Source organism: Amborella trichopoda, chromosome 3, assembly GCF_054954075.1.
Source record: "Amborella trichopoda isolate Santa Cruz 75 chromosome 3, AtrichopodaSantaCruz75HAP2 v2.0, whole genome shotgun sequence".
Classification (NCBI taxonomy): domain Eukaryota; kingdom Viridiplantae; phylum Streptophyta; class Magnoliopsida; order Amborellales; family Amborellaceae; genus Amborella; species Amborella trichopoda.
The window spans coordinates 25,453,114-25,473,492 of record NC_142338.1 but is presented as its reverse complement, the minus strand read 5'-3'; the positions used below and the strand labels follow the sequence as shown (position 1 = coordinate 25,473,492).

Genomic DNA, 20,379 nt, shown 5'->3' with positions numbered 1-20,379 from the left:
ATGAACACCATATCTTTATGAACGCTTTCAACAAATTACAATTGACTTTGAAGTATATCCATCAATGAGCCCATGCCAGCCTTTCTAATCAGCTCTACCTGTTGCCGAACTCCCATTTTGATAGGGCTTGAGTGGATTAATCGATACGAAACATCTTTTTTTTCTGAAATGAAATTCACTAGCATAATAAGTACCTATTGTAGCCAATGTAAGAATATTAAAAGAATACAAATTTAATAATATAATAAAAATATGAATTTCAAAATAACAACTAAATTAGTTAGATGATGATAAGAATATGTCACTCCTCTCCTTGATCCGTAGATGAGCTAGATTGGCCCTCTGGTCTTTCGGCATGGTCTATGCCTTGCAATGCTAGATTTGAAATTGAAGTACAATATCGGTATTAGACTAAAGTATCCTTCCACATAGAATTTAGAATATATAGAGCTATGTGAGATAAAATAAGCATGAAATTTTACATATAAAAAATATAGAACTATGTGTGTGTGAGAGAGAGAAAAAGAGAGAGATGCAAACATTTGTAGTCTTTTCATAAAAAAGAGATTGACAATTTGAGTCGTTTGAGATAGAGAGAGATATATATATGCAAACATTTGTAGTATTCTTTCATAGAAAGAGACTTGAGAATTTGAGTTGTTTGAGAGAGAGAGAGAGAGAGAAATAAATTGAAAATATTCATACTATTACCATATGGATTAAGATGACTTGAAATTGCCAATATCTCAATTCAATGACGCTAGGAAAACAAAATACATGGATATGTTGAATTATCTTAGTATACAGTTTGAGCCATGATATCGAATCTTAAATTAGCAAAATAGTATCACTGATTTCTAAATGCAATCCAACATGTCCAATATTATATCTTGTTATTGTATATGCAAATATCTTTCCATGTAATTGAGTTGTACTAGTGGTATAAGAAACTACTATAATTCAAGGTCTTAGTATTTCTAAAGAGAGGTATGTGGCCAAGGCAAGTCCAACAATATTCAGTATGACAATCTTGAACATGGGCTCGCATCTATCTTCTTTAGATGGCCAGCTTCCACGATGACCTTGGCCAATATTTACACTGATAGAGAGAAGAGCTATAAGGAGATACATGTACCACAAAAAATTATGCTCATCAAAAAGCTCAACTAACACTTAGTTATGACATTCCCAATAAAGAATCATTTTCTATGGACATATTACAATTAAATTATATAAACTCCATATACCCTATTGGTTCCTGTTTTGAAATACAATACAAAACTGCTGAAAGTGTGATACACTGCAAAAATGTGATGCCTCAATAAGAATAATATAATTTGTAAGGTCTTATTTTACATTCTTAAAAAAAAAAATTGTAAGGGCTTATTTTGTGTGTGTGTGTGTGAGAGAGAGAGAGAGAGAGAGAGAGAGAGACTTTGTTTTGTGAGAGAGAGCCAAATTTTTATTAGAGAAGCAACTCACTTTGAGCAACTTGAGCAGTAGATTTACTCTACCAAGAGATTTTCTATGGGGATCATAACTCTTCTCTTTAGTGTTGCCTCAGCTTTTTGCAATGAGTATGTTTAGGTTAGTCACAACCAGCGTTTTCAAATTTATCACTAGTAGGGGTTGATTTTTTTTAGATTTTTGAGACTCAAGAAGTAAGGCTGATTTCTCAATATTGTCAGGGGTTTTCCTTCTAATGACAGGATTCATGACCTTGCGCCTAGTTTCTTCCTTTTGGATGGTGGCGCATGCAGAAGTGTAGAATGAAAGTTCATAATCCATTAGATTTGTTCTTCTAATGGGCTCATGCTTAGGATCAAGACCTGCTAACATAGCAAATGCCTTGTTTTGTTCAACTTCTTTTAGTCTGCGATTTATATTACCAATAACGGGAGTGTATTGGGACAACTCGTCCCACATACCTCCATGAAACCCATCTTAGATTTGCTGCTTGGATACACAATTGCAACTCTAGACCATTTAAATAATTGGTTCCATGAGCATGAGAGTAATTTCTAGATTAGGGATGTTGCCCTGATAAACCACATTGTTTGATTCCCCCATCTATAAAAAATTGCTAGAGATTACCTAATTGCAGGCAAGAATTAGCAACATCTGTGGACAACGAGATCTTTGATGCCCAATGTCCAACTGTGAAATAAGAAGCCTAAATGATAATTGGATTAGTGCTTTGAGACCATATCAAAATGCATTTAAAAGAAAAACCAGAAACAAGAGATAAGATTTCAAGGAGAAAAACAAGAAGAAGATATAGTATATGTGGTTCAATCTCTAGACCTACATCCACGATTAGAGGGATCTTCTCTCTTACCCATTATTCTATTCACCAAGCATTTTATAGATGTTACTAGATCCCAACAATATAAAAACAGATTCCCCAAATATCCCCTAAATATATTATAAATATCTTCTATATAATTTGGTGCACAAAACAAGGGATAGCTATACATAGACTGTACACTATTTCTACAAACCAAGGATGGTGTTTGGGAATCAAGTGGTGATAAGGAGGAAGGATGGACCCTTGTCACAAGGAAACATGGTAATCAGAAGAGGGATAATGATGGGATAATTGCTCGAGGACATATGTATATATAGTAGAATGGACCAATCAAGGTACCATGCCACATTAACTATAAAGAACTTACCCACTCTATGGAGGGCCAATCATCAAGTTGGCTTTTGCCAAGTCAGGTATGGTTCAAAATTCGAAAGTTACACAGTTTGGAAATCCTATTAGACAATTGAATCATGTGTCAAATCAAAATTTAAATAGTGAAGTTCCTTCGAAAAAGGTGTGATTTAGGAGGAGTTATTACCTCATTTTGCTCTAAATATTTGGTATTTAGATTTTATCTTATTGATGACAAAAGAAATGAAGAAATTAAGTTGGATTGTTTGCTAAAAAATGAAAAAGGTGAGAGAGGAGGTTATAATAAAAGAGATGATTTTGGGAATTCTAGTTATCAGGTAAAATTTTAGAATCCCTAGAAAGATATGGGGGATGCTATTAGTAGTGTAGAAGGTGGCTTTAGCTTGGGACAAGGTAATATATTTTAAATGTTGATGTCGAAGGGGTTTTTTTGTTTTTTACAGTGTGAGGGAATGGAAAGAAAAGACTTAAAGAAAGATGGTGGCCAGGTTTTAGGATTGACTTGCTCTTTGCAAGATAGTATTCCTCAACATAAATCTTCTTAGGATCTTGGTCCACTGGGACCAACGGCCATGAACATTGAGGTTCAAGAGGCTGATGTATATGTGAGAGGCATCGAGAGGGTTGAGGGTTGCATGTAGTCAAGGTTAGTATTTGATTTATGCCTCGTAACTATGGGATGGCTGAGACATTGTGTATGTGATTGATTGTGATTAATTGCTTATGATATGAGCTCGTGCATTTTAGCATCATATGAAAATGTTAGGGCTTTGAGTACATAAGCCAAAATCACTGACCTCGTAACCTTCTCATAGCACGTGCATATACTATTGCAAATGGGAAGCCACTCTTCCATAGCTAATCACCATGAAGAGAGTACATATATGTCAAGTGAGGACCCTCACATCCACTAGAGAGCATGCCCATGGGGTTACACTTGTAATCCACTACAACTTGAGAGTACTAAACCACATATTAGATCGACTTTGTAAGCAAGTATGAGTTTTTGCCTTACATTATAGGTCATGGGCTTGTTGGGGTATTTTGAAAATGTTACTTTGGATTTTGGGTCTAGCTGAGTAAAGCACTCCAATGTCAATTTATTTTCATAAGATTCTAATTTTCTTCATTAATATTTTATATGATATCAAATTATGTTATATTGATTGAATAAGCTTAGGTGATTTTTTGGGATATTCTGAGATTTTTCAAAGCCAAAAATGAAATTTTTGAAAATTGTTTCGACCTAATACGAGTATCCAATGGATGCCACCTGGGACCATGGGGGGTCCATATCAAACCCATTAGAGATGGTGTGGGGGGTGTTATTAACCCCATGGCAGGACCCATTAACCCCATGGCGGGATCCCCTTGTCATTTGGTGTATATTATGTCATGTGCTATTTTAATTGGGATTTTGTGAATTTTATGAGGAGATTTTATAGGTTTTGATGTTATGATTGAAACCCTAAGCTTATATTGAATTACGAATATAACTAACTATTTTAGATGGCATCATGTAATTGGGTGCGCATGAAATCCGAATTTGGAGGTAAAGTGAAAATTCAAATGGCCTCTAGAATGTGTGCAAAATGACATTAGGGGTAAGCCCCTATCTTTGCTTCTTCATTTAATTAAAGTGATTAGACATGGGCATTTGTGGGAGCAAGTTGAATTTAATGTTCATTTGAATTTGAGATTAACGATGGAAAATTTGGAATGAATTAAAGTTTTATGGGAAAATAGGGTGTTAAATCTCATCAACTTATCAAAATGGTATGATGAGTGGCAAGGATTAAGCCTCTCTCATTCCATAAATGATTAATGGCCAAAATTAACTCATTTAAAAGTCTCTTTACACTTGCTTATAAATATCCCCATCTTAGCTTCTTTGATCAACCTTTCTCTCTTTAGTGTGGCATTCCAAGCCTAGGGTTTCTCTCTTCTCTTACGTACAGTGAGGTGTTATGCAGTGTGAGAAAGTGTGGTGTAGAGAGTGAGATTTTAGGAAGGAGCTGTATTAAAGCTCCATCATAAAGCTAGGAGGGGATGCCAAAGCTTCATGGTGTTCTAATTTTTGTGAGATCTTCATCGAAGCATGAGGCTATCCATAGCTTTTGTATAGTATTTGTTTACATCATCCTCATTATTAATACACATATCTAGTTATCCGTTTAGTTGAGATGTGCTCTAACAATGTGTTGTCAAGTAGGGCTGACAACAGGGCGGGCCAGCCCTGCCCTAATCCTTTATAGGGTCAGCTTGTGCGTAAGAGTCTTGCTCAGACCCAACATTAGCTCTGTCTAGGCCTGATCAGGCAAGGCCAGCCCAAGAGACCTAATTAAAAAGAGAACAAAATGAGGGAAAAAAAAAGCAGCCAGGACGTGAAGTTTTCCGGCATGGAGCCAATCGGGCCGGCCCGAACTGGCAGACCCATTGCAACAAAAACATTATGCAACATTTGAATGACAAAAAGAACCACTCGTTAATTTTTTTGATAAAACAAACACTAATTGCTTTAAAAATAAAACTGAAAAGGATTAAAATCCCCCAAAAAATTGGGGAAACAAATTCGATGTTAGAATCAGAGTAAATAAATCTTAAAAATTAGTAAATAATTGAACAGAAAAATATTTAATATAGAATGAATAAACCAAAAATTTTACCAAATACTTCCTAAAAATACCCAAAAATACTTTAAAATCAAGAATTAAAACGAGAGAACTTATAATCACACAAAAATACCACACAAGAAAATAGAAAAGCATTGAACACAGGACAAATAAACATCAAAAATAAAATAATTCCAGATACGATAAATTGTGAGAAGTCAAGAACAAACAAGATAAATTAATAATAATAATGATAATAATAATATACAAAACTTCAATTAAAAAACCACTCTATATAAAAAAAAGTGATATTTAATGACTTTCACAAAAGAAAAATTTATAATTCCAAAAAGTAAATTTTGAAATCAAAAAAAAAAAATGCACATTCATGTAATTAATCAGCAACTAGAACTAGTTAAAATAAGCTCATATTTCGTCCAAACCTACATTAGTTTGGAAAAGCCAAGAGTATTGATATTTTGGAGAAGCCAAGAGTATTGATCGTTGGAAAAGCCAATGAAAAGCCAAGAGCATTGATAGTTAAGATAAACTCATATTTCGTCCAAACCTACTAATCAAATATAAGACTTAGTAAATTAATGTTGTATGACGATTCTCAGACCCTAATAAAAGCCCCAGCAATTTCTAAGAATAAAAACACAAATCAGAGAGGGGAGTTCAAAACCTAGAAAAACCTAATTTTCATAACTTGCCATTTTGAAAAAATTAGGCATCGATAAGAAAAACTGTAAATCTTGCAGGTCTATGGAAAGTACAAGATTTATTTTTCTTGGAAGCGAGGAATGGCTCAAAATGAGCCTAAAATGGATTAGATGGCGAAAATGACATTTTCCAGGAAAACGTAATTCTCGCATGATAAGAACTCAGTGAAAATCAATGGCCAGGAGCCATCTATACAGAACCAAAAACTAGAGCACGTACCCAATGGGTGTCACAATCATCATATTGATAAGGAAAATGTTTCAATAAGGCTACAGCCTTATGAAAATAAATAAGGTCTTCACTTCAAAACTTACCAAAAATTACTGTTTTGGTATTGGAAAACCTTCAAATTGCTCGGCCTTGACTGTTATAATTGTGAAAAAAGAAAAGAAAAGATTTGAAACCCTAGAAATAATATATATTATAACACATAATCTATAATATTTATTTCAACTTAAAAATAAGTGTTCACAAATCCATAAGATCTGTATCATTTTTTTATCTTCAAATTGCCGTAAGTGTTGGAAACTAATTTTAGAGCTATCATAAATTTTCGATGCTCAAACTGCTTTTCGAATAAAGATTCCAAGTGAGGCTTTACTTTGTTTTTATAAAGCCTAGGCCTTATAGAAACCACATCCAATCTGTATTCGGACGCACCAAAGCGCCAACACAACCCACCATATTAGAGAAAAATATATGCATTTACATGAGGAACGGGCTATTATTGTGACTGCCATATTATGCTGGTAAAAATACATAAAATAGATTTCCAAACAATAAAATATTTAAAATTTAAAAATTATGTACCTAATTGGCAATAAAGCTGATACTCCTGAAAATGGGAGATATGGATGTCCAATGCATTCCTTATATGCACAAGATTAAAGACAGTTTTCTTCCTAATTGAATTTATTTTTCTATATTTCTAAACAAATTACTAATGGAATATTCACTTTAGGAAGGGATTGAGAATAAATGCACTTATGGGGAAAACTACTCTAAATGACTACTTTGTAGGCCCCCTTCATAAGTACTCTACCTTATATATTTTTAGTTTTAGTTGAAGTTGAATGTTATGTGTTTCTACCCTCAATTATAGCTTAATTAATATATAATAGATACTTAAACATGTCAGTCAATCTTTAGTTGATACAATACTCAACTTTAACATAAGAAATACTAATACCGTAGCACACCATTTCTTTTATGAGTACTCAGTAATGAGGGGCACCGCATCCAAGGGAAACTACCAAGCTTCCAAACATAATAAGGACCACCTCGCATAACTCAATAGTCTAGTTTCCAAGCATGGAAAATATGCACGCAGTCATGGGGACAAATATTTGCCCATCCATGTTTCAAATCGAGACCAAGCCGTATGTACGGCCTCCTCATTGTGATCAGTCAGCCCCATCCCTTGCCTCCTCTTGACACCCTCGGGAGAAGTGGTCATGAATGCATGGGCACAGCCTGGATATATATGAACCTCATAAGGAACTCCACTTGATTTCAGTTTCTCCTCCAGAGACTTGGCAGCCTGAAAAATAATAGTCTGGGTAAGAAACAAAGTGATACGAAGAAATAGCACTTCTGAGTTTCTCATAAATAGAATTATAGAAGTTTTATATATTGAACTTGGACAAACAACGGAAACCAAATTTTCTTCTGATAGAAATGCCTGTGCCAAGCTAATCTTCAATACTCATCTTGGTGTAACCAGGAAAATAAATGCTTTTTAATACGACCTATGCTAAATATTATCTACAGTTAACAGCCAACCAAGATAAAATCTGAAAATTCACAATTAAAAACTCCCCGGGCCAGAATCGATGTCATGGAGCACACTCTATTACCATCTAAGCCATTTCTATAAGCTAATTAACTCATTTTTCAAATGTATAGCTCAAGTTTTGGTCTGAAAATCTCTTCATCAACCATTTGCTGTGGAAGCGAATTTGCAGTCATGTACCAATCAAAAAAGAGGCAGTGTATTTGATGGAAAATTTCAAATGAAAATTAATGATAAATGAAATCCTTCAGGCATAGAAATATTCCAAGCCACATTTATGTCTCCAATGCATTGGGCACAAGTCACTCAAAGGATCATACTGTGACATCAGAAAAACCAACAAAATTATCCAGTTCCCCAAAATGAGCCTGCACTGGTGCCTTAGCAGAGGAGGGATCTGCAAGCTGGGGAGAAGGAACACCGTAGAATGCTACAACAGCATCGATGTCAGGTACTAGAACAGCACTTGCAATAGAGAGAGCCCCGCCCATGCAATACCCCGTCACTCCCACCTGGTAAATAGGCAGATCATAAACACGATGTTTAACAGTTCTTGAACTATAAATTGACCAAAATTCTGGTAGAAACAATAGCTATTAAACTTTTTATTTTATTTTAAAACATTTCACTTAATGTCAGCCTTAAGAATATATATATATATATATATATATATATATATATATATATATCGAAAAATCTGGGATTAGCCCACTAGTTCATATGAGCCCAACTGCCCAGATTGAATCTGGGCCGATCTGACAGTCATGACATCATTTCGTATTTTAATTTTAATTTTTTTTCTACAAATCCAAATCACTTGAAATTTTAGACGTGTGTTCTTCTCATCAAGGCACACCTAATAAAAATATAACAATAATTATTCACAAAAAAAATTGACCAAAATACCCCCAAAACTTTTCAGGGGTATTTTGGTCAATTTATTTCATATAAAATATTTTTTTGATATTTTTCGAAGATTCAACTATTTTTTATGAACACACTCCTAAAATTTCAAGTGATTTGGATTAGTAGAAAAAAAATTAAAATTCAAATATGAAATTAGATCATGACAGTCAGATCGGCCCAGATTCAATCTAGGCCGTTGGGCTCATATGAACACATATGTTCATATGAGCTAGTGGGCTAATCTCAGTATTTTCCTATATATATATATATATATATATCTTGAGTCAATAATCCATAAGAATAGACAAATTAATAAAGATGTCGGGCATAGAATTAGAGCTGAGTAAATCAAGTGGAGACGTATTTCTGGAGTCTTATGTAATCATCACATACAAATGAAACTGAGAAGAAGTTATATAGGATTGAAATAAGATCAGCCATGCTTTACGGGACGGATTGTTGGGCAGTCAACAAACACCATATTCATAAAATGAGTGTAGTTGAGATGAGGATGTCGACATGGATGAGTGGCAAGACAAGAAATGATCGAATTTGAAATGGACAAATCCAAAGGGACTTGGGATAACTCCAATAGTTGATAAGATGACGGAAAGTAGACTTAGGCGGTCTCGCCATGTGCAATGTTGACCTAGAACTGAACTGCTTCGTATGGGCGATTTGGTTCAAATGGAAGGCTCTACTAGGGCAAGGGGACCTCAGAAGGATACAGGGAAGTAGTGAGAAAAGTTATGGTGACTTATGTTCTGACTGAGGGTATAGCCCTTGATAGAGTGAAATGGCATAACAGGATTCATGTTTTCCCTTATTTTTCTTTTTACCTATGAAGCTACTACCCCAGCCCAGACTGGCCAAGCTCGAATAAGGCCAAGGCATGGACTAGACCTATGCCAGGGCCCATACGGCTCAATCTATCGAGGCCTAGGCCAAGCTCTGGCCAGGGCTGCCCCGTTGGCCCATGCCTAGCCTGTTGCCAATCCTACTCACAGGTCGGACCTGGGGGTCTCGAAAGGGTGGGGATGTCAAACCAGTTTATATCCAATAGAATATCTTGACTGGCATGTCCAACTAGTCCAAACACAACCTGACATCTACAATATTTACAGATGGCAAGTTTGTTTATTATTTTTTGGTCAATACTTAACTATTTTAGGCAATTTCGTTTTTTGGGTCATATTTGCCCATTCATGGGGATGTTTTGGTCCAACCTAAAATTCGGTTGTTTTTGGGCCATAAAAACCCAATATATAGCGAGACATAGAGTAAATTGGCACAATGTTATCAAGACTCGACCAAACTAGCTAGTCCAACTGGTTGGACCATTCATCAATGCCTTGAATGGTCTGGTCCACAATAAGAACAAGGTCTGGATGAAACCAATCAAAACCATTGTTGGACATGTCATGGCAGGTCCGACTGTCCATATTTGGCATGTTGGACCGAATAATCAAGGTTGGATGACTTTCTTAGTAATATATTTCAGCAAACATTCTCATGTTTTATTTATTTTTAAATTCAGTCTAACTAGTTCAACTAGTGATTTGATTGGTTTTGACTAAACCAAACTCCTAATTGATTCCATGGCTAGTTCGATCTTGATGACACTGGTTTGGTGATTTCGCTTGCCGCACTCTCTCTCCTTACCTGAACCCTTCAATCTTTAGGCCATATTCCTGAGACCTTAGGAACATTTCCAGCACATGTTACGAATTCTACCAGTCTCCCAACGATATATATTTACTTTTTTCTTCATTTAAGTTTTTAGAAAGTTAGAAAACAAATAGGATTTTTAAGTGGTTTTTGTGAAGTAAAATTTCAATATATTGGGATGGCTATTTTGGGGATGTGATATTTGGTCTATCATATGGATTACTTTGATTTTTTAGTTTGAATATCATAAGTTATGGGCGAATTTTGTTTATTTTGGGATTTTTTGTGTGCCTTCAGTTTTTTTTTTTTTTTTACCTTTTTAGAACTATGGAAATTATAGCGGGTTATTTTAGTAATTGTTTTAGTTTTACAAGTTGAATATTGGATGTTTTTGGTGGACTTCAACATTTTGTGCTTCCTGTGATATGAATAGTTTATCCTTTTTGTCTTCATCGTTTTAAAAATTTTTGGATAAGCTATGATGTTACAATGGGTTTATTTTGGTGCTTATTTGGGAGTTTTGGCTGAAGATTTGAGGTTTTGGGGTGGATTTAGGCTTTTTGGGAAGGAAAAATAAGGATTTTTGTGTGGGTTCAGAAAAATATAAGGCTTTAGGCACCTTGTCCTCTGTTTACAGTTTCTTTATACCATTGGTGTTTTGTATAGAGCTCCCACTAAGTGAGTTGCCATTTGCGTCTATATATCGTCTCCATCTCTACGGAGGTTCATTTTTGTACGTTTTTACATTCAATATAATTGTTAATTTCATAAAAAAATGATACTTTTATTGTCCATTTATCCTCATTCTATAATTTATATTTTGAATTTTATTTATCTATTACAATTTAAATGTTTGCGATGGGTTTGCGTTTTTTCATTGTTGCCCTTGCATATGGTTGTAATTTTTTCGTTGGAGAATTGTTAATCGACAGTAGTGGAAGTTTGAGAATTTGGTGTTTGGTGGTCTGGATGGGGTACAATATTGGTGATGGTTTTGGTGGAGTTTGGATAGCGAATTAGGTGATTAAAAATTGTCTTTATCTGTGTCTAATAAAGTGAAATCAGACCGAGGAGATGTAGGTAGGATTCTCGCGTGAAAAACTATGAGAATAGAATGCCTTCATTTATTGCAAGTAAACAATAATGAGAGGGGGCCAATGCTAAGTCAAGGAGAATTTGGCTCACAAGTCTAGAAATGGCAGCAAATCCCCAAGAGTGCCACTCACCCAAAAACAAAATCCCCAAGAGTGCCCACCCATGTCACGTACAAAATGTAAGAAGTTGTTGAGAATCATAAAAATCAGAAGCAAAGAAGTCAAATAATCGTCGATAACATTGGGAATCCATACCCAACCCCACAAAGACATTTAATTTTGATGAAGAAGAGGAGCCCCAATCTACATTGATGTACACAAATCTATGAGGAGAGGAAGGAACCGCCAATTGAGTGCAATTAGCACCCCGAGCAGTGTCTGCTAGGAGACTATTTCCCATCATCAACAACACGGGGTGATGAGCCAACATCAAAAGTGTTTGGGGTTGGGAGTATGCAGTAGAAAGGGCACATATGTGTGGCCCGGTGGATGTATAATGCTCCATACCTTTTAATGCACTCAATTCCTCGTACTTCCAACCTATGTTAGATGCAGTGAAATCCATGGCCATAGGGGATGCTCTAGCTTCCATAACACTAGAAGTTGAATTATGAAGAAAAATATGAAAGGCCAAGCTCATTTAGACATATAGAGAGATATGTGCCAAACATCGAAGCTCAACCACGATTGAGGGGTGGACTGATAAGATAACGACAATTGATCAACTTTTGGTGTCTTGTCATAACAGTACCGTACTCTTGAAGTCATTTGATGCCTTAGATATTCTGATGATGGGTGAGGCATTGTTTCACTTTTTTGAGGTGTTGATCATGTGGAGACGCAATATACAGTCCAATTCATAACAGATAATGCAACCAACTACTTCCTTGGGGGCAGCTGCTACATGATCGCTACCCCACCATATTTTGGACATTACGTATTTCTCATTTCATATAGTTCTAATGCTTGATGGCATTGGGAAGATGGAGGATACGGCAGAAGGCAAAAACAATAGAAAACTTAACTAGAACCATTATTTTGTCCTCAATCTAATGAGGAAGTATACGAACAGAAGAGAGTTGGCGAGGGCTGCACTTACAGGATCTACAACTAGTTATGTCACATAGTAGACAATTTTGTGCCAAAAGTATGGATTGATAGTCATAGTGATGATGCACAAAGTGCCTCAAGTAGCGATGAGTACCTTCTTTGGTAGCAGCAGATTCCTCCTAATTCTCGTGCATACCCGGAGGATGTAAAAACATAGGAGGGCTACCAAGAAGAATAAGCCCTGCTTGGGATAAGTTTTTAGCCATTTTAGGGTTATTTTCAGATTTATTTATTACTGTTATTTGATGGACCAGTTAGGGATTTTTTAGGTACTTTTAAAGTTATGATGTTTAGTTTTAAGTTACATTTAAGTTGGAACTATTTTGGTCATTTCAAGTTAGATAATGGGCATTGTCGACTTTTGTGCTTAAGTTAAGACATAGGGGTCAATTTCCTATTTGTAAGGACAAATAATGTCCTTTGAACAATAAACAAATAATAATAAAGTGGGGCATGAGGAGGCCAGGCTATACACATGATCAATTTTTAAGAAAAGGAAGCGTAAAAGCTCCAGGCTTTTGAATCCTAGTCTGAGTGTTGAGAAGAACCTTTAGGTTTATTTGAGTAGATGCTTGTCTTTTGCTTGTTTTCTAGCTGATTTTACTATTTCCATCAATTTTCCCACATCAATTTGGAATCAGAGCTCATATTTCAACAAGAAGGCTAGGACACTTCAGCAAAGTCAAGTTTGCTGATTTTGGCCCAAGTTTTGCCAAATTCAACCTAGTCAAGTTTGCTGATTTCAGCAAGGTTTTGTTGATTCTCTGACTAGGGTTTGTGATTTTGGCAAATCCATGACATAAAGAACAGACCGTGAAAGGGGGGTTTTCGCAGTGCCACTTCGTGATCCCAAAAATGAAGAAATTAACAATATTTCAAAAAACGGTTCTTGCCCAAAAAAAAATTTCCGCACGCCTCGACCTGGGGGCCCCTACACGAGCGGCTGTACCTGGGTGGGCAGCCAACGCCCAATTCTAGGCGGCGCCCAGGGCAGTTGGTATTTTTTTTGTATTTAACTTCGCCCAAAAGGCCAAAAAGGATCATTTTGACCCCCAAGTTTTTCTAAAAGAAGTTTTGGGGTTTATTTTTGAACCCCAAAGTTAAAAAAAACAAGAAACCCTCAATCTTAAACTTATTTCTGAGAATCTAAAGTAATTTCAGAGAATCGAAAGTACTTCTTGTGGATTGAAAAAGTTTTTTGTCTCATTGAAATTATTTTTAGGGTGCTATTGTTGGGTATTTGAAGACTTTTGAGTTGATTCGTAGCTCAATTGTGGTAACCAACATCGAAGATCAGAGATTGGGTAGAAAAGGTCAATCTGTAATCTTTATTTGAGTTTTATTTTTCCAATTTGAGATGTCTTCTGAAGGGTTTACTAGGGGTGGAGATCCGGGATGGAAATATTGTGTTAACCCTGATAAGAATAACAGAAATACAATTATGTGCGATTTCTGTGGATATGTTTCTAATGCCGGCATAAATAGATTTAAGAAACATCTTGCCGGTATTAGAAGTGATGTTGCCCCATGCAAGAAAGTCCCAGATCTTGTAAAGAAAGAAATTTTGGAATATAATGAAGTTGAAAAGCGTAAAAAAATTGCAAAAAAAAAGATATAGCAGAATTAAAGTCAGGGGTCCATATTTTTTATGATAATATTGACACTGAAAAAGAGGATGAAGATGGAAAAGAAGCGGTAGCCGTGGTTGGTACTCAGAACTAAGACCAAGAGGGCTTTTGGGTCTAAGAAGGCTCGCACAAGATGGCCTATAGATAGTTTTTTTACACCTAACCCTGAGACAGTAATTGAGAAAAGCAAGGGAGGAAAGGGGAAAAAACAAGTGACAATTGAAAATACGTTTAAGAAGGAATTGCTCAGTGGTTTTACCATGCGGGCAGTTCTTTTAACACTGCTCACTTGAATTGCTTCCATACAATGTTGGAAGCAATTGGGCAATTTGGGCCAGGTTTGAAAGCTCCAACTCCTTATGAGATTGGAGAGCCACTACTGAAGAAAGAAGTCGAGTACACTAACGAATATCTCAAGACTCATAAGGAGGGATGGGCTAAATTTGGGGTTTCTTTAATGACAGATATGTGGAATGATAGGAAGAGGAGTAACATGAATTTGTTAGTAAATTGTCCCATGGGTACAGTTTTTTTGCGCTCAATCGATGCTTCCAATGATGTTCATGATGCACATTATATATTTTCTTTCATTGACAAGGGAATTGAAGAGGTTGGGGAGGAACTTGTAATATAAGTGGTCACAGATAATGCTGCTCCCAATCTAGAGGCCTGGGGTCACTAGATTTGCTACTGCCTGCCTTAGTCTATAGAGCATGTATAGAAGAGGAGGATCGCATTAAGGTCTATGTTTGCTTCAGAGGAGTGGAGTAGGTATAAGTGGTCTAGAGATGCCAAGGGAAAAAAGGCACGAGGTATTGTTCTTTCGAAATATTTTTGCCGTTAAAGTATTTCTTCCCTTGGTGAAGGTCTTGCGCTTGGTTGATGCTAATAAGCCCTCCATGGGCTTTATATATGATGCAATGGAAGGGCTAAGAATGAGATTGCAGAGAATTTGGCTAATGATGCAGCGAAGTATGCCCCAATTTGGGAGATTATAGATGACAAATGGGATCGGAAGCTCCATAGACCATTGCATGCAGCGGGGAACTGCTTGAACCCCAAATTATTTTATGCAGATGCAGATATTGAGTCAAAATGGGTAATTATGGATGGTTTTAATGAGTGTCTTGAGAAATTAGTTCCTGATCCACATATCCAAGATAAGATATCAACTAAAGAGCTAATTTCGTAGAAGTGTTCTTTGATGTCATTTGGGAAAGATATGGCATTAAGACAGAGAAACAAAGACGAACCAGGTAGTATTCTTTTGACTTTTGTTTTATAAAATATAAATTTATAATGTTCTTTCAAGTTCTGATAATGTTAAATACCTAAATTAATTATATAGGTTGCCCACATATTGCAGCCCAATGGTGGAGACAACATGGGAGTAGCGCTCCAAACCTCTAGAAGATGGCTATACGGATCATGAGTTTGACAACTATCTCTTCTGGTTGTGAGCGCAATTGGAGTTCGTTTGAGATGGTATTTTACTATTTTACAATTTTATATGTTTTTTTTGTTTATAAGTTCATTTTGTAATATAGATTCATAAAAGGTAAGAAGATCATAGACTTATAGTAGTTACTTATGCATTATTTTTCCTTATAAGTGCATGCAAAGGGAAGAAATAAGCTTGAGCAAAAGCAGTTCAATGATTTGGTTTTTGTTAGAGAGAATCAAAGGCTCAAGGAGAAAAAAAACCAGCCAAAGAAAGACCCTATCTCTTCAAAAGACATAGAGAATGCTTCAAATTGGCTAGTTAGTGACCCTGGTACCGAGGAGGTCTTCCCTGGGGAGGGTTTAATATGGGAAATGGTCGAGGAGGCTTCGGGGCTTCTGATCCTAAGAGGGCCACTCGAGCAACTTCTTCTGCTGATACTTCACAGAGGGAGATAAAGGAAGAGGAGGCAGATTCAAAAGAATCTCTAAAAGAAGAGGAATATATTGAAGAGGGTGATGATTCTGATGATGACGACATCAACTCCGATGCAGATGAAAACAATGAAGATGATGATTCTGATTCTTATTGATGACTTGGTGTCTTCTCTCTTCTTTTGTAGTAACTTTATTGCACCATCTTGGTTTGGGCTTTAGACATTTGGACGATTTTATTTAGTTATATGGTTTGTAATTTTTTTGCTTTTCTGGACTATTTCGTTGTGTGGTTTACAGGTTTTTTATAGTTTTGGAAGTCAGTTTGTTGAAGACTTGGTGAGTTGGAGACTTGGATGTTATTATGGTTTATTTTATGGATATGGAATATGGAGAATATGAGAGTTGGAGACCTTACAATAGCCTATTAGACTTTTAAATGTTTTGTATGGTTTGAAATTTTGAATAAGTTTCTTCTCAACCTGATTACCTGAGAGGCTGAGACATATGATATGTTTGTCTATAAAAACGTATGTTGCGAACTTGCGATATTTTCAAATGGAAGAAATTACAAAATTTGACACAAATATATGCATATATGTGCATTTGGATAGCAAATATATTAAAAAAAAACTAAGAATTTGCACCACAGGGAGCCCAAGGTTCTAGGCGCCCGCCTAGGCGCTGGGAGCCAGGCAGGCCGCCCCGCTTAACGTTTTTTGAAACCTTAGAAATTAAAGATCTTAAAAGGCAAAGTTCAAGATCTAACACAGCGGTTTGTGAATATTTATTATGGGCAAGACGGTGATCTTTCAGCCCAAGAAAATATCCAATGCAACTCTTGTCATCGCCATGCTCTGTGTGTGGAGTCAAGTGATGAGGAGACCTGTACGTAAGGTGCAATGCTTTAGGGATGTCGATTTGAAAGCGAATATACCTAATTTTGATGGCACGGCTCAACCCTATGAGCTTATAGAGTAGTTATATAATGTAGAAAGCACTTTTTTATTAGGATGTGGTTTCTATAACGTTGCAATCTTAAACAATCCAATTAAGGTACACCTCCAAAGTTTATCATAACATGTAATTTGATGTAAAAAGTTTTTAGGATTATCTTAAAATATATTGTCATCTCTAATTATAAAAGTTTAAACTCCAAATATGGTTAAAATCAAGTAGATCTATAAACATATGAAAGTCCTGAAAATGGACGGTCTAGATAATTGTGTTGCAATATGCACTATTTTTGGGACTCAAAATCTTTTTTTTTTCTTTCTTAATTTTAAGGTTGCATCCTTACATAAACTTTTTCCTTTTTATTATAAGCAGGTTCTTGAAAAAAATATTTAAAAAAGAAGTAAAAATTATTGCCATAAAATTGAAGAACGGTGCCTAAGAACAACTTAGGGCTAGAAGGGAGAGAATGAGAAAACCCAAAATTAATACTGAGGGGAAGATGAAAAAGAAATTACAGGAAAGATACCTACCTGAAAATTATCCATAATCCCTTTATTGTAAGAGGAATAACTTTTGTAAGGGAGAAAAGAGTACACTAATGAATTTTATCAGTTGATGGCCCATAGTGATGTGCTTCAAAATGAGGAACAATCCCTCGCTCGTTATGTTGGTGGGCTGAGAACATCTAAACAAGATGTGGAGGTTTTACAGCATTACTAGACCTTAGATGAAGCTCACAACCTAGCATTTAAGGATGAAGCTCAGCAAAGGCATCCATCATCAAGGTGGGTTGTATCCCGAGGTAGTAAAAATGGTCATGGAAGCGAATTTAAGGGAAAAAGTAGAATTCGGTGCTGGACAGTCCTCATGACCTGCCAGACTGTCCAAACAGCAAGATACAGTGGGTGTCGAAGCTAGCTCTAGTCGCCTGAATTGCCCAAACAGCAGTGCCATTAAGTGCTTTATGTGTTTGCAAATCAGACATGTCTCTTCTCTGTGCCCGAATAAAAAATTTGTGGACCTTTTGATTTTAGTTATTTGGAAGTCCTCGTGGGGAACATTGTTTCCATGGGTTATAGGTGCTCCAAATAATAATCCGATGATCGTGGTGCTTATGTATTTGCAATAATTAACTTCCAATTGCAAATTTTTAGAGTTAGGGAGTACTCAACATGTATAATTCTAATGTCAGCAAGTAACAAAGGCACATATAACTAGGGTGTTGGAGCAGTAAAATCAAGAGAATTTAGTCCTTCGAGAATTACAAATGAAATTCTCCACATTTTCACTGTCCTTATCACAAAGCACATAGCCATGATGTCTATGGGTTTTCCACTCTTTTATTTTAATTTTGTTTTTTGGGAGAACTAATGTTTACAATGTCAAATCAATTTTTTTTTTTTTTTTTTTTTTTGAGAACTGATGTTTACGATGTCAAAGCATCAAAGATCAAACTACTCGAGCTCGACACCCAATCTTAAATTACAAGATGCAATCATCTTTTTCGTAGCAAACGACCTATAAAAATCAACACTTGACAGACTGATTCCATTAAGCGTGCATTGTAAATCCAAGTCCAACAAAGAGAGATTTGAAGTCAAGAAATTTAAAAATAATGTAGACGTACATGTGAGGCACATCGGTCAAAAAATGGGCTTGAAAATGTGTTACACAATTTCATTTTGTATGGCATTATTTGACTATCGGTTTGGATTTTGGAAACAAGTTAGCAATGGTTTGGTAACACGGTATTAACAATGAATTAACATCATGATTTATTATAACACCTTAGACCTCAGCACAACTCTTTGCTCCCCATTTAATCCCCACTCTATATCTTTCTCTCTCTAAACCTTGACCAAATAATCCAATCATCTTGATTTAGAATAACACCTTAGGCCTCAGCAGAACTCTTTGCTCCCCATTTAATCCGCACTCCCTATCTTTCCCTCGCTAAACCTCCACGGAATAATCCAATCATTTGCAGGCTTCTATAGTGTTTCATTGTTGACCTTGTTTATCTAAGAAACACTTTACTACTAAATTATTTCAGTAACCAAACTTAAAGGGCTTCATGCCATATTTTAGTCTAGCCCTTATCATATCCAAAATTCAGCGAGAGAGAGCGAGTAGTTGAGCTCCTTTCTTCTCCTTATCTTTATTTCCAGAGAGAAAGGGATCATGTCTCCTTGGTGGGGTAGAGAGGGAGAGAGATAAAAGGCAGTGCAGTGATAGGTGTGAAGAAGAGGTTAGAGGTTAGCAAAAGAAGGGCAACTTGTTATCAGCCAGTTGTCAAGCATATCCTTGTTTTTTCTTGTGACATTGGGAATGGTAATAACCTAGGCATCAGAGCAGCAACAGACATTTTTTCTGAGGCAAAATATCATGGAGAACCCTAAAAATCTCATGAATTTCATGGTAAGCCTGCCCTGCCCCTTTTTCCTTCCAGGCAACACTAAAAATAAATATTTCATTCCCCACCCTCTCACATCCCTACTCTTCGTTTATATTTTATTTCTCACTTGATTCCACGGCCTTCATAGAATGGAGTGGGCAAAGAAACTCATGGCTCAAGGGTTGAAGCGCCGGAGCTCAATGCTAGAGCCGAGGCTCAGGGGTTCACCAGAAGTCTCACTCCAATGTTCTTGTCAGTCTGTAATGAAAGCCATGTATTGAAGGCATTGTTTCTATTGTTATTTTATTACAAGCAATATGTATATCTTGAGCTACCATTTAATGTCCAAATCCCTGTCACTCTCTATCCATGTGTATTATATTTTCAATTCATGCAATATGTAATCTCCTACCAACTTCTATTTATATCACTATGTATCCATGTGTCTGCTTGATACCTGATTATAGAGGGGGTTACGAATCCCGATTCCAAATGGGTCGAAACCCGAATCCAAACTTCTATGAACCTCCATGCCAACCTAGGATGAAAATCGAATCCAAATATATGTGAATCTCATTTCCAAAATGGTATGAATCAAGATTCCAAACACCTAAGAATCTCGATTCCAAAGATGTCAGACTCTCAATTCCATAAATGAAAGAATCTCGATTTCATATTGGTCGATTCCAACTAGGTCAGAAACTTGATTCCAAAGAGCTAGGAATCTCGATTCCATCTATGCAGGGATACATAGATAGGAATCAAATCTCAATCTCTAAAAATAGGAATCTAGTCCCCCATGATTCCGTGCAGGTGCGATAAACAAAGAAACAACAAATAAAGCAGGACTGAGTCTCAACTAGATTCCTATTGTATGGCCATCGATTCTTGAAAAAAGTAACCTTCCAGCTAGTGGAAATTCTACGATTCAAATACCTA

At 36.2% G+C, this 20,379-nt stretch overlaps 1 protein-coding gene across 7 annotated transcripts in view; it reads right to left on the bottom strand.

Moving 5' to 3' along the window:
• Positions 1 to 7,098: 7,098 nt before the first annotated feature.
• Positions 7,099 to 20,379, bottom strand: part of LOC18437306 (alpha/beta-Hydrolases superfamily protein) — a 37,567-nt gene continuing 24,286 nt past the window's right edge. For 2 of the 7 annotated variants that reach the window (XM_088860380.1, XM_088860381.1), the window contains exons 5-6: positions 8,188 to 8,319; positions 7,099 to 7,555 (exon numbers count right to left, since the gene is read on the bottom strand). In XM_088860380.1, the coding sequence (XP_088716506.1) occupies positions 7,346 to 7,555; positions 8,188 to 8,319 (342 nt within the window). In that variant the 3' untranslated portion in view covers positions 7,099 to 7,345. Of the gene's footprint in view, positions 7,556 to 8,127; positions 8,320 to 20,379 lie in introns of all 7 variants that reach the window. The other 5 variants (XM_088860384.1, XM_088860385.1, XM_088860382.1 and 2 more) reach the window with 3 other exon arrangements.